A 14,824-nucleotide genomic window follows, 5' to 3' on the forward strand; every position below is an offset into this window, starting at 1 on the left:
TAACAGAATAGATAAATCAAATCACTATGGATAATAATTGAATGAATCACTTTTATGTGGTATTTATCAATCAGGTGGTTCACCATGTCAAGTTGTGGACCTTTCCGTTCTGTTAGTTTGTCGCGTTTTTGGCCACACAAAAGCGCAAGATATGATCTTCTCTCTAAAAAAAGAAAAAATTCATCTTTCATTACATGCACCATTTCTTTGAGCTAATTTTTCTCATCAAGATTTTTTGTAGCCTTATAAATTTTATTTTTCCCGTTAAATGATCTTTGTAAAGCTGAATATCCATCTTGGACGTAGTATCATATAGAAATTCCTTGACTTGCAATTGTATCAAAATTGACTCAAGTTTGTTTGTATTTAAATCCATGCAACAGAAGGTACACATTTCTTTCCTGCTAGAAAAAACCTCAAGCTTAGATTTTCTTTATCCAGGGTGTCTATCAGTCTGGAATTTTTAGATAGTCCTGAAATAGCACTGATTTTATGAGGGCAGTCCAAAAGTATTAAAAAAGTGGGGAAATTCCTTAAGAAGGTCCGAAATTTTCGTCCTCTTACCACGCGTGTTTTTCAATAGAGCCTGGAAAGTATTCAATCCCCTGCACGTTGATTCTTATGGTAGTATTTGCCTACAAGCTCGCAATTGTCAGTCAGTTAATCTTCAAACCACCATTAAAATTTTGTGGCTGATTCATTTTTATTGCAATGCGTGCGGGAATTTCAAATTTTCGAAATTTTTCGAATTTTGTCAAATGGATGCACTGACAAAGTACTGAATTTTTCTTTTAAGGAAATACTGAATTTCTTGGGAATGTACTGGAAAAGTACTGTATAAGTACTGATTTTTGGCCAGCTTGTTTAGTAGATACCTTGTTATTGCATCTAAAGGTTCAAGTAATTGTTTAGATCATTGAACCCTTAAACTTGATTATTCTGTCTAACAGTAAATTTATTTTTTAGGTCTTTTCATCGGGGACGCCAGATGGTTTGAAATCAGTGGATGTAAACAATAGTGATGTACAAAAGTATGCTCAACTCTCTCTTTCAAGCTTAATGAGCCTTGCAGGGTCTGATCTGAAGCTGGTCAAAGTTGTAAATGCTCAGCAACAGGTACGTTCTTCAATTTTTACATTGATTGATTTATTTATTTACTCATCCATTCACTAAAATACTTCAGAAAGCCAGCTAGGGCAAAATTCACATACCCGACAACTGGTAACCAACATAACACATTAGAATACGGTTGAATACTTTATTGCCACGGCCACTGCCAATATAGAAGACTCTAAATAAGAAAGCGGCTGACAAACTATGGTACAAGCGGGATCGTTATTCCTGCGAAAAATAGTTTTCCGTAACCCGCCATACACTTTAGTGCACCGCTATAGTGGCCACAGAATAATAGCTCTCGCACCGACTCTACATTCACGACTTATCAGTTATCAGCGATTGGGAATCCCACGTTTATTTTCTTGCTCTTTTCCTCTTTCCCCTACTTTCATCGTTGTCTCCACAGTCAGGCCAGTCGGTGATAGCTGTATGCCTTCGAGGCTTCCCTCCGGTTCCATATCTTTTCCCCATTCCTCACCACACCGCAATCGGTGGCGAGGCGTGATTAATCGATTATCGATATTTCTCCATTTGAAGCCATGGTAAAGAATCGATTATTGAGGTGTAAACACCCTGTCTATCGATCTTTTTCCATAGATTTATATGGTAGATCAATCGATACATCATAAAGCACGTCACGCCACTGACTGTAACAGTGTTGAGAGGTGTAGTGAGCCACAACGTGGACATATTGGATGAGAAATGGATCCCTTGAAAATAAAAGTTAGGTTCATGCTTAAGCGCCCGCAGTAGGTCATCTACAACCAAGGCCAAGCTATCAAATATTAATAGCATGTGACTAGATTTTTTTTAGCTGTAACTCAAAATTTTCGCTCCTATTTTATTTTTTAAATAAATATTACAATGAAGGATGGGTGCCAGTAAAGTCTGATTTGAAGTAACTTTAGCTGCTGAACCCGAGAATGGCCTTGATTTTAAATATTATGCACCGTTTTCCCAAAAAAATTGAATCAAAATTGAATTTCCCCACAAAAAACTCCATTTTTTTTTAGAAACCCCATTTTGTGGGAAGATAATGGGTCAACGCATAAAAACTAAGGTCAATTTTGAACTCAGCCATACAAATTACACAGAAGCTTGTCAACTATCTAGTCTACCATAAAATCCACCGTGTTCAGATTTTTTTCATTTTTGGAGACCTGTGTTTTTCTATGATCAGTGACTTTTAAGTGCCTACTATTCCTAAAATATGTAACTTACTGAGCTAATATGGGCGCTTCTTAATGCTTTAGTGTCTAAACTACAAGAATACTATATGGTAGAACGGTCAAATCTGTCCACCACCCCCCTCCCCCAAGGGTGAGACTTACTTGTTTAAATCAAATCAAATGTTGCACGGTCTTAAAATGGTTCCATGTTCTAAAAAAACGCCAAAAGGATTTGGAAAAAAAAAATTTAACGCGGCCCGCACAGCACCTACAGATCGTTATTTTTCCGATATTTTTGGCATTTTAACCGTCTTTTTTTTATAGTTTAGTTAGTGACAAAGATTTGACGCTAAATGTTAACGCCAAACATGGAGATGGATTAATGGAGGTGTTGCATGTGTGAGGAATTTGCGATTTGACTATTGATTCTTATGTTAAAGTCCGCGAGAAACACGATGGTCCCACTGATTTTCTCTGAAATCAACTCCCAAGCTCCAAAAACGGTCTCAAAGTTGAGGCTGTAATGATCCTGAGAGTCCACGTCTACGTAAAGACAAACTCTCCATGCAAAGAGGGAGCAAATATATTAGCAGGGTAACTGAAAGCATAAGGGTTGCCGTGCTTACGTTGCTGCTCGTGCTTTTAGAGTCCCCAAGTAAAGTGGCAGCCCTGTCAATGTATTTGCTCCCTATCTTTGAATAGAGAGTTTGTCTTTACGTAGAGGTGGACTCTCAGGATAGCGTGGGATATTTATTCTGGATAATACTGTGGTTTCCTTTTTTATTCAAACTTTTGGTGAAATTCTCAAGCAGATCATTATCATTTAAGTGTTTTTTTTTATGAGTATTTTTGAAAACAAGCAATGAAAGAGAAATTGTATTATTCTTCTTAAATTACCGAAAACTTGGGAGAAAAATTGGAATGGTGAAATTAGACCTCTTAAGTAGAAACAGTAATAGCTCATGCCTCTACGCTCATAATTTCAATGTGACTAACTTCATACCCTAGTGCTGAATGCTAGTGCTATAGACGTGTGCTATAGACGTAGTGCTATAGTGCTATAGTAGAATGCCTAGTGCTATATGCTGAACTTTCATTGAAAAAACCTGAAAAATTTGGATAGGGTCTTCTACTACATGAATTCGTTGCTTATTTTGATCAAAAGTAGCACTGAGCTTACTGCCAAAGCCTGAAATTCACTCCTGCTTGACTGACAAAACTTGTGTAACAATTACCACGATTTGAGTTTCCTACGAGCATTCCCTTCTTGGAGAGGGGTTCAGAAAAGTTTGGCAAAGCAGCACAAGTTTACGCTATTTTCAGGTTCAAAGTTTATTAATCGTACTGAGTAAAAATTGTAAAATTGAACGTATTGAAGTGACCGACAGACTTCTAAAATTTAAGAAAACATAAAAAATTAAAGCCTTTAGAAGCATCCAAGCACCATTATTTCCATGAGAACCGCGTCAGTGCTGCGGTTTACACGAGCTTAAGACGTGGGTCTAAAAATCCATCCTAAAAAATAATCTGACAAGAACCTGAAAAAATAAGAAATAACGAGTATCAACACAGCCGACGATAAGGAAGACGTATTCGGGCCTCTTTTTTAACTTTTCTTCCGAATCGGAGCGACACCTCATTGGCAGCATACAGCAGAGCATTGAGCACTCACGCTTCGCGTCATCGCGCCTTCAATTTTTCAGATGCAGCACGGACGTCCATCAAGTACGAATAGTTGTATCTCTGCGCCGTGTTGAACGCGCATCTTTTCCCTCCCTCCACATCCATATTGTGTTTGTTTCCGTTTGTCCCATTCGTAATCAGAGACAAGAGACCCTCCACTAGTATCTTGGCCATTGTGGAAGCTTTTACTTTTGGGACTTCAGCACTCAACTGTTGACTTACCCACATGGTTGATGCTCAACAACGTGTTGGCAGTTACGTTTTGCAAACAAGCCGAAAATGGCCGACGTTTCGGAAACTTGTTTGGCTCATGACGTCCTCCGGAGCTCATCATCGACCATGTAGGTAAGTCAACAGCCGAAACTAGGGTGATGACTGTTGCTCCCTAATAATTGTCCATAAGGAATTGTTGAAACCCCGAAAGTAAAGGCTTCCACCTGTCGCTAGGAGGCCAGTAGAGGGTCTCTTGTCTCTGTTCGTAATAGTGCTTCAGGCACTACGTGAATATAACACAGCTGAAGGTAGGAGAAATGTGTTCGGGCCACTTTTTAAAATTCCCTTCCGAATCTGAGCGACACCTCATTGGCAGCATATAGCACAGCATTGAGAACTCACGCTTCGCGTCATCGCGCCTTCAATTTTTCAGATGCAGCACGGACGTCCATCAAGTACGAATAGTTGTATCTCTGCGCCGTCGTAAACGCGCACCCTTTCCATCCCTCCACTTCCATATTGTGTTTGTTTCCGTTTGTTTCATTCGTAATGGTGCTGCAAGCACTACGTGAATAACACAGCCGAAGGTAGGAGAGATGTGTTCAGGCCTCTTTTTTAAATTTTCTCCCGAACCTGAGCGACACCTCATTGGCAGCATATAGCACAGCATTGAGAACTCACGCTTCGCGTCATCGCGCCTTCAATTTTTCAGACGCAGCACGGACGTCCTTCAAGCACGAATAGTTGTATCTCTGCGCCGTCGTTAACGCGCATCCTTTCCCTCCCTCTATTTCCATGTTGTGTTTGTTTCCGTTTGTCTTATTTGTAATGTTGCTTAAACTAGAGCGGGGCATTGCGAGTTCACGACTCACGCCATTGCGTCTTACATTTTTCATGTGCAATCCATCTTGCGAGAGTAGTTGTATTGTTTTTAATTGCCAAATCTTCATTATTTTTTTAAACAGTCAGTTAATCGTGTCAGATATTTAAGTCAAATAAGCTATAGGGTACCAACCCCTATGAAGTTCCTTCCTTTTGGGTGCTTCAAATGCTAATTAAGGTCATCTTAGCTCTTTCGGAAAGAGATATGCCACCCTCCTCTCAATATTCTCAGTATTACTTGGTTTTACAACATCTCGATTTTATTGTTGAATATTTGGCGTTTGGCCCACCGTTGACCCTGAAAAAATAATTTTTTCTAGCTTTCTCATTATTTCCTCCTGGTTCCTAACAATTGGCGAGATGCTTTCTACCAAAGTTAACTAATATTGAGGATTTAGATTTCTTCAATACGTCTTCAAGGACAGGCGTGTCAAATATAACGTAGAAGATTGTATTTATTTTTATTAAATTGTTTTACAATTAGGTCAAATGAAATATAGAAATCTCATATGGAGCCAGACTGTAGCTTTGAAAGGCTTTGGGCTTCAACTTTTTTATTTTGTTGGTATTGATGTATTTTTGTTATACTTTGTTTCTACATTTCTGTTGACCTATGATTTTTTTTAAATGCTGTTTCATTTCTACTCCTCTACTGAGGATACAAAACTTACATCTTTATTTAGGAGTTTTCTTCTTCCTGATTGATTTATTCTTTGAATTGATCACATTATTGGAAGGAACTCATTGCTTGAGACAGAAAATACATTTAATTTAAATTTAATAAAAATCTTCAATAGCATTATTTAGTATTATCCACGAAAGCTTTCGTAAGAGCAAAATATTTCATCCACCAACGACTGAAGCATTATTTACAGTTTCTTTATCTTATCAAGTTATGCCCTTATATCAAATATTTCTTTTTTTTTGGGGGGGGGGGGGGGGCGAGTATTAAATAAAAGGAAAGAAAATACTATGAAGATTAAACACGATTGAAACATGATTAATATTTTTTTAATTTCGTATCATAATCAAGACAATACCTGATAAAAGGAAGTGATCCATAACAAACGACTTGTGTTACACAAGTTTTGAATATTTTGATTTTTTAAAAAGAAAGTAATATTAAAAAGAAACAAAAAATCGAAGTAATTTTCAATTAGCTCAAACACAAAGGCTGGTTGCCCCCCATGCTTGCATGGCGCCTTACACTGGCGCCTAGATGTCAGCAGGGTCAGGGCGCCAAGAGCAATGGATCTTCTTTCCTCTTCGAAATGAAATTAAACTAACCGACTGTTGACCCAGTGAGACAAGTCTTGTCCTCCGTATCAGTAAAAGTGGGCGACGGATTCGATCAGATATGACGTGTGATCGTATATTCCGGATGATCGCAATTTGATGCATGCTGCAATGAGGGGAAACGAAGATGTGAGAGATACGGTCGGAGAAGATGCGATATCAATGAGGGGAAAGGCTTTCTTCACTAACATGACTTCGAGCCCGGGTAATCTCCTGTGGTCAACTGAGTCATGTACGGCGGGTTACGGAAAACTATTTTTCGCAGGAATAACGATCCCGCTTGTACATGGTTTCTGAAGTGGGCATTAGTGCGCTTCCTTTGCTTGTGATTTTACATCAACAATAGGTGGCAATTTTGTAATGCTCGATTAATTTCAATGTCTCCAACTCGAAATCAGCTGATTATTTGAGACCCTGGAGGTTAAGTCTCATAGCTTTTTATTTACCCAGCCACAATTTTGTCCTCTCCACAGCCATTTTTCTGAAGTTTAGCTCCAATCAGTTGTGCACAAAACTAACAAACTGATGATCAAACGTAAAGGACATGTCTCTATGTTTGTGACACTGTAAATTTTAATTCATTTATCTGTATACCTACAGAAAAACTCTCAATAATTTTTTTTTAACTTTTCTTTCGCTCCGTTAGAAATATTCTGTTCAAATTTCATTTAAAATCATTAGTTGATTCTAGTCTGATAAGTTGAAACATGGTACAATACCTCAATTTCTTCATCAAGGTGAGTGTTCAATATGTGCTGTAGTTTTGCTGTCAATAGATTAGAACTTTTAGCATAATGACAGCGTAAGTCTGCAATCACATATCTTCTTTGCAGTGTCTGAAAATCTCCGATGTATTTATTTAAAGGAGAACAAATTGACATCATTCGTTGAAGTTTTTGCAAAATTTTCTTTGCACAGAGAAGAAGCATTACCACAATTTAAAAGAATTGCTGTTGAGTAGTTTTCCGTTTAAAGAATAGAGTATGACAGGAAGTCTGCGACGTCGCAAACCGAGTTATGTGATTGCTGACTTACACCGTCGATAATTGTAACACACTATGGTTAACTTCGATCTATAAGCCTCTTACTTCCTTTCCAGTCTCTGTTACTCTTTTTAAAACCCTACTTTTGAAAGATTCTTCCACTCTGATCTCTTTTTAAGTGTAAAGCTGAGGCTTCAAAGAAGCTATTTAACAAGAACTGAACAATTTGAGATCAAAATGTTAGTCTTTTTGATTGGTTTTAGGTTGTCTCTGGGATGCTGTACCATCTTAATTTAGAAATCACCAACTCGAATGGTGAATCAAAATTGTGCAAAACAAAAGTATGGGTCAAGCCGAAGAAAGAAGAAGTGACAGATGCATCTTGCGAAGACAAGCCATCAAGTCGGAGAAAGGTATATGCATTGCTAATCGTAAAAATTATAAATACATCTTACTTTAAGTTTCAATATCAGATATATATGTTTATCATGAATTTCAAGTAGGGGTTTCAAGTTAAAGGAAAGAGGAGTTAGGAACTTCTCTCCTTTTTTTTTAATAGGGACCTTATACTCAAACTAGTGTTCATGCTTCTTTCTCATTTTTATGGGGGGGGGGGGCAGTGGTAGCCCATCTTGATAGAAAGTAACGAATTGCATACTTTTACGAGGTTTTTGGGAAGAACGATTAATTTGCAATGATTTCACAACCTTATGATTATTATTTCTTATCTGTGAAATTCCTTTTTTTCATTGCTTGAAGAAACTTAACCCTCTTGACAAATTTAACACTTTTCTCGGCGTCCTCAGAAAGAAGGAAAGAGCGCCTCCAAAAGCAAGTGGGTATAACTTCAAATTCATAAGTTCCATCCAAGCTGAGAAGGATTTTGAATTTTGCCGGGGATGGATTCAATTATATAAAAAAAAATTGGGAACAGGTCCGCAGCCCCCCTTTGTAGTTTTAATTTTTGTTGTTGTTCTATATTCTATTGGAGCCTAAATAATCTATAACTTTCAGAGGTCCAGATCTGATGACGATTCTGAAGACGGAGACACAGTTCGCTTAACGCCAAAGAATCCGCTCGATCCTGAAGTCCAAAAATCTGCTAAGTACTCTCTTTCATCACTTCAAAAATTATCAGATTTCAAAGATAATCTGACCTTGGTAGAAGTCATGGAAGCCTTTGCAGAGGTAAGCAGTGTTGGGACATACATTCGAATTCAGGACGTGGTGTCACAAATGCTCGAATCTGAACTCGAATCCTCCGAAATTTCAAAATTCTCGCCATGAAGTGGAACCCCGAGGATTCCTGATTGTTACCAAAGGCTCTTATATCGGGAATAGTCCTTCTCTTTTTAAGTCCTCATTCCTTTAGTCCTCACTGTGTGACAGTAATAAAAGTAAACAAAATAAATTAGAAAAAGTACTGAGTTTCTGGAAAGCGATGGATTCGGATTCAGTTTCGAGGATTTGAAAGTTAAAATTTGGGATTTGAATTTGGGTAAATTTAGGATTCAACCCCACAATAGAAGTGAGAGTTTTTATCTAAGCATCTTTCCATGAAGTGCACTGGATTTAATACAGTAGAAGTATCTGACGTACTTTTCAGGCAAATATTAGTATTTTCTTTAAAAGAACCCATGTCAGAAACTGCCCTTTTCTGTTTGCTGGTTCTGTTTTCCTTCTGTCTCTAAATCCCATGAAAGGAGACTCTATTCTTATAATCCTCCTAAACTTTTTCAAACAAACTTGAGTAAGTTCTCTCAGGATGAGTCTATGAAGGACTTCTCTCTCTCTATTTTGTAGAGTTGGGCCGAAATGGAATTTTCGCGTCACCGGAACCGGATCTGGATATCGGTTTTTTGTATCCGGCCGGATCCGGATACCGGATAATTCAAAAAAGTATCCGGCCGGATCCGGATAGTACCGGCTCCGGATAGTGCTTTTTCGCGTGAAAAATGTCGCGATTTTTGAGGTTAAGTTTACTCGACTCACCATCGGTCGTAGCTAACAAAATTCGGCCCTTGAATTTCTTTCCTTATTTCTAGTGTCACAATTGCAATAGTACAAAAATCATGGTTGACAAATAATATGTGTCATAAATATAGCAAGGCAGTTTCTAGCTTTTCGCAGCTGTGCTCATATGTTCAGCAGGAGGGTGTTATCAGAAGTCAGAAATGTAAACAAAACAAAAGTGGAAAAAAATAAACAGAGCTGTATTGAAGGAGAAGAAAAAAAAAGTCAAAAGTTTCAGGAAAAAATACAGAAAATTGTATTGATAGGGAAGAAAAAAGAAAGAATATCACCAAAAATTTATTGAAATTTTCAGGGCCAAAAAAGCACTATTCGGCGGGTCCAAAAACCGGATAGCGCGATTATCCGGCCGGATCCGGATACTCGCGAAAATCGTATCCGGCCATGGCCGGATATCCGGTATCCGGCCGGATAATCCGGCAATCCGGATAATCGCCGGATACCCGGCCCAACTCTACTATTTTGGTATATTTGATGCCAAAATATCTTTCAATAACCAGGAATTGTATGGAAGGAATACAATCTTATAATGACTGCTAATTTTTTTTATCAGTACAAAAATTATAATATCTAACATTAGACCAATCAGAAATTCTGCAAAATAGTTAGTAGGACAAAATGTTTCCAAAAATCGATTTCAACACAATCACAATTTTTTTTATATCAATGATACTCTCACCTGAGGAAATTCTCATTTTTTTCTAAATTAAATTCAGGACATCCTGTAGCCTGCCTGCCTGCCTGCCATGATTCATCCTCAAATGTAAATTCTTCTCAAATATTTCATTCATCAAACATGGATTCATTAAAACCAGTGCCCGAGAAAAGAACTTTTGTGAGTTCTAAGCATGTTGTTTGATGCCAAGAGTGGAATTACTAACCAAGGTACAATAATTTGAAGCTCAAGGTGAAAACTCTCAGTTCTAGGAAACTGTCATCGAAGGTAAAAGGATAACGAATTTTCCAACGGCTGTGCTCCTTAGTTAAAAGCATCTCAAGACAACATAAGATAAAGAACAACAACAAACTGAATCATAGAATCTGTATTGTGGGAAACAGAGAAATCTGGAAAATTCAAGCAAAAAATCGTGAAAGTAGGTAGCAGCAAAAATTGAACTTTTTTCTTCTCGCCTTTTAAAAAATAGAAAATTTTTAAACGTGAAAATGATTCGTTCCAAAAATTTAAACTCTACATCTCTTAGATAGTTTTCTGCAATGTAAAGTGTTGATGCCATCGTTTTTACTGTAATTTAGAGACAAACCAAAATTGTCACATTACGTAGTCTCAGCCTCAGCAGTGGTAGGAGAATTTTCTTGGAAACTTTTTTTCTTTTATAAGAAAAAAGGGAGAGGATAAAAAGGAATTATAACTTGAAACATTTGCTTGCATCGTCAAAATGAAATCTTCTGTTTATTTCTGTAAGCGAGTACTAATCCCTGAAATTAAGCAACTTTTCTTGTGTGATTATAGAACGTTTCAGGGGTGATCTACCATTTGAAATTAAAAGTTGCTGATTCCAGAGAAGATCCAAAAATTTGCAAGGTAAAAGTTCACAAGTATTGGTCGGGCAGTCAAGAAGTGTCAGGAGCAATCTGTCTACATGAAACGACAGAAAAGGACCAGCATGAACATGAACATGAACATGAACATGAACATAAAAGGAAACGGGTGAGATCATCCTTGTCATTCATGTACTCTTAAATGATTACCAGCTTTCAGATCATCTGAATTTATCTCGATCAGTTTCCAAGAAGATTCAAGCCAATTTAAAAAGGACAGATTTAAAAGGAAAAAAAGGGGGAAAAAAAAAAAAAAAAAAAAAAAAAACCTGAAGATGACGGTAACGTGAGAGTATGGACCGAAGTTTACTTTCCAAAAAGCCAGTCTGCATAAGAAATGCAAGAGGTCCTTTATAGTTCCAGCACTGCCTTCAGTATTTTCATCTATTACTCATGTTACAGAACTAAGAGAGAACTCTGTATGAGCCTTCAAATGTTGCCAAATTTCCTCTGGCAAATCACGAATTTGCAAGAAATTTTGTAAATATTTTTCTTCCGATTTTTCAGAGAATTTTACTCGAAATTTTATCAAAAGAGTCTCAAAATTTCAAGGAAGAATATTCAAAACTTGCCCCAGAAATGAATATTTTCCCAGAGGAAATTTGGCAACATTCAAGTATTCATCTGGCGTTTTTCTAGCTTTGCGGCATGAGTTGGAGGACAAATATCTTTGTTTTTGTACCTGATCTTTACTCACAGCTAAGAGGATGATCTTCGATATTTTCATCAATTATACTACCTTCGTCAAATATTTCTTTCTTCTCCTCTAATTTACATATTTCAAAATTCTCAGCGATCAATTGGCATTAGGAAGCGACCAATCTTAGGTGGCTTGATACCTGTAGATACAAGTGATCCCACAATTCAAATACTAGCGAAATTCTCACTCTCATCTGTGGAAAGATTGACAGGCACCAGCGACTCTCTGCAACTCAATGAAGTTACGGAGGCCTACAAACAGGTAAGCTCCCTTCTGAACTTACTCATTCTTAACTGGCCTTAATCTTTTCCTCTGAATTTTTATTCTTATCAGGCTGTTCTCAGAGAGAAGAACCCTAGCACCGAGAACTTCATACTTGAGATTTTGCACCTGTGGCAAAATAATTCACGATACATTATACAGGGTGTCCTAGGACGAAGTACGAATATTGAAGGAGTCGATTCTTTGGGTCCAAAAAAAGATGTTTTTGTGGTATAACTTTTTTTCCCAAAATACTTTCCCCGAGGACCACGGCCCACCAAAGTTGGAGAGAAAAAATCGTCTTTCTAACATTGTGACAATGTTTATCAACCAATACTAATAAAAATTGGTAAGTGGCGGTAATCTTTAGCGCTTTTTTTCATTTTTGACCTCCAAAAGGGGGAAAACGCACTTTGAGGGGGGGGGGGTATTGAACCTATAAGTAGCCAAAATTAATGTTTCCAGCAACAAAAATTGATTTTTGACGGCATCACTAGACTCAGTGTTGAAAAATATTGAGGAAATGCGTTTTTTCGATATGACTCATCGTTTTCGAGATAAAAGGGACTGAATGGAGCGCGGGTGGGCGCTAAAAGGGTGGGGGGGCAGCTCTCAAGGGAAAGCGTTTTTGGAAAAAAAGTTATACCCCTAAAATGTCTTTTATTGACCCAAGGAATCGACTCCTTCAATATTCGTACTTAATCCAGGGACACCCTGTTCAATTCTAGGCAACTGGAAATCAGGGTGTGACCTTTACACAATGGCGTCTTGTAGATGGCGAATTTAGGCATCAAAAATTTCCAACTAATCCACAGTTATGAGTCAATTTTTTGTTTTGTTTTTTCATCAATGCAATAAATTGAAGCTTAACAGGTATTAATATTACTCAAAAATATAATTTCAGGTTGTTGCTGGCCTTCTGTATCACATAACATTAGAAGTGTCTAATTCGAAAGGTGAATCAAAAACCTGCAAAGTGAAAGTTCTTGAACAGCCATGGATTTCCAAGGAACCGAAAGTAACCGATGCCTACTGTCAAGATAAACCATTGCATAGCGGAGAGGTAAGGGTTGTTTAGTCTTGATAAACCCTTCCCTTTCCCTCTACCTAATGTTCTGTCTCTGCAAAACTTTTGGTGCGTATGCCATTTTTTTCAATTTGGATTGGTTTTTTTCTGCTTCACATCACTAAGAGCATAAATTAGTGTCTTTATATTGAACATAGACAATTACTGGTCAATTCCATTGGTATCATCAATTTTACCTCTGAGCTTGCTTTCATCAAGAATGTAAAAAATATTTGAAATTCATTTTGCCTCAAATGTAAAATTGAGCAATTTGTGGCAATTTTCCTAAAGTTCTCTTCCCCCTACCCTTCCAGAACGCGAAAAGTATAGTATATATCGTGGAAAAATAATAGAATTTTGACTGAAAGTTCAAGGATCTTAGGAAAAATCGCCATATGGACAACGCCGAACCATCACAAAAGAATCAGAATCTTAGAACTTTGTATCATCTCTGGCTATTGTTTCCTAATCCTCCAAATAAATGCTCCTGGCACAATAGATTTTATCTTGTTCAGTGGTGAAAATAAGGCAGATCTTTATTTCAAGTTTAAGACCTTTGTTTGACAAAATAATAAATGATATATTTTGGCCAACAGTTGTCTTGCTAACTATTACTTTCCGATGCATAAAAATTGAAGTTTCCAGAAAACTTTTTAAAGTACTTAAATTAGAATACAACAGTGAAAACTTATCCAATGGTTAAAATATAAAATTGCCTAAGATCCAGCTGTAGTAAACAACGGACGATAGTTGAAATTTCAGCCTTTTAATATAAACGTAAGGTTTTTTCCTACATTTCCTACATGTAGCATACTGAAAATCCTTGTTTCAAAGATCTAAATTAACATCGGATGGATTCGTTTCCGTTCAGTTCCATCAACTTACTTTTCTTTTCTCATGCATTCTCAATTTTTTTTGTATATTACAGCAACTATCGAACAATCAAACCCCTGAATTGCCAAACATCTTGACATCTTTAGATAGTAGTGAAGCCAAAGTTCAAACACTTGCCAAATTTTCTGTTTCATATTTGGAAAGAACATCTAAAACAAATGAGGAGCTTCAGTTGATTGATGTGATTGAAGCCTACAAACAGGTATGCTTTTAAATTTAATAGAAATGACAGCCTCTATGCTACTGTGCTAAGAAAAAACGCTGAATGAACATGCGAGAGTTGCCAAATTCCCTCCAATGAAATGTTCATTTTTGAGAAGAGATCCGATTATTGTCCCTTGAAATCTCAGACGATTCAGATCTGATTGTGGAGAAAACTCTCCGAAAAACTGAAGGAAAAATATTCCTACATACTGAAGGCTCATACGATGTTCTTCCTTAGCATGTGGTAGTATATTTATGCAACTGCTCAAAGAAAAAGAGACCTAATAGTGTAGAGAAGCTTTTTAGGACAGCGATTTATACCATGATAATCCAGGTCCAAAAATCTGAATTTGAGTTTTTGACATGAAACACTTACTAACAACTGAGAGAGTACGCTGTAATCCATTAAGTCCAATTTTGTGTTCATAAAAGGCAAAAATTCGTATTATAATTCAACAATGTTGAGCTCTAAACGTGGCAGATTCACATATATTTTTTCTTTCTTTTTTACTCTAAAAAAAAATCATACAAAATTGCAAGGAATGATTAGTTTTTTGTTTTCAAGAAAATAAAACAAAATTTGAAATGTTTTAGCGCTGCAATTAAATAATGCATTTTTCATATTTAGCCATCACTATACTTCTTCTCTGGACTACAGTGAAACCTCAATAACTCGGTTCCTGGATAAGCCGGTAACCCGCTTTAGTCGGTAGAATCGCCCGGTCCCATTTATCACCCATATAACACAATGCTAAATAAGTCTGGA

General features: G+C 37.1%; 1 protein-coding gene across 2 annotated transcripts in view; it reads left to right on the plus strand.

The window, feature by feature from the left end:
* Positions 1-14,824, plus strand: part of LOC109033080 (uncharacterized) — a 56,693-nt gene that overhangs the window by 12,524 nt on the left and 29,345 nt on the right. For both annotated transcript variants that reach the window (XM_072304335.1, XM_072304336.1), the window contains exons 8-14: positions 967-1,116; positions 7,606-7,755; positions 8,357-8,530; positions 10,845-11,042; positions 11,727-11,894; positions 12,799-12,957; positions 13,889-14,056. In XM_072304335.1, coding sequence (XP_072160436.1) covers positions 967-1,116; positions 7,606-7,755; positions 8,357-8,530; positions 10,845-11,042; positions 11,727-11,894; positions 12,799-12,957; positions 13,889-14,056 — 1,167 coding nt within the window. The remainder of the gene's footprint in view (positions 1-966; positions 1,117-7,605; positions 7,756-8,356; positions 8,531-10,844; positions 11,043-11,726; positions 11,895-12,798; positions 12,958-13,888; positions 14,057-14,824) is intronic.

Source organism: Bemisia tabaci, chromosome 9, assembly GCF_918797505.1.
Source record: "Bemisia tabaci chromosome 9, PGI_BMITA_v3".
NCBI lineage: Eukaryota > Metazoa > Arthropoda > Insecta > Hemiptera > Aleyrodidae > Bemisia > Bemisia tabaci.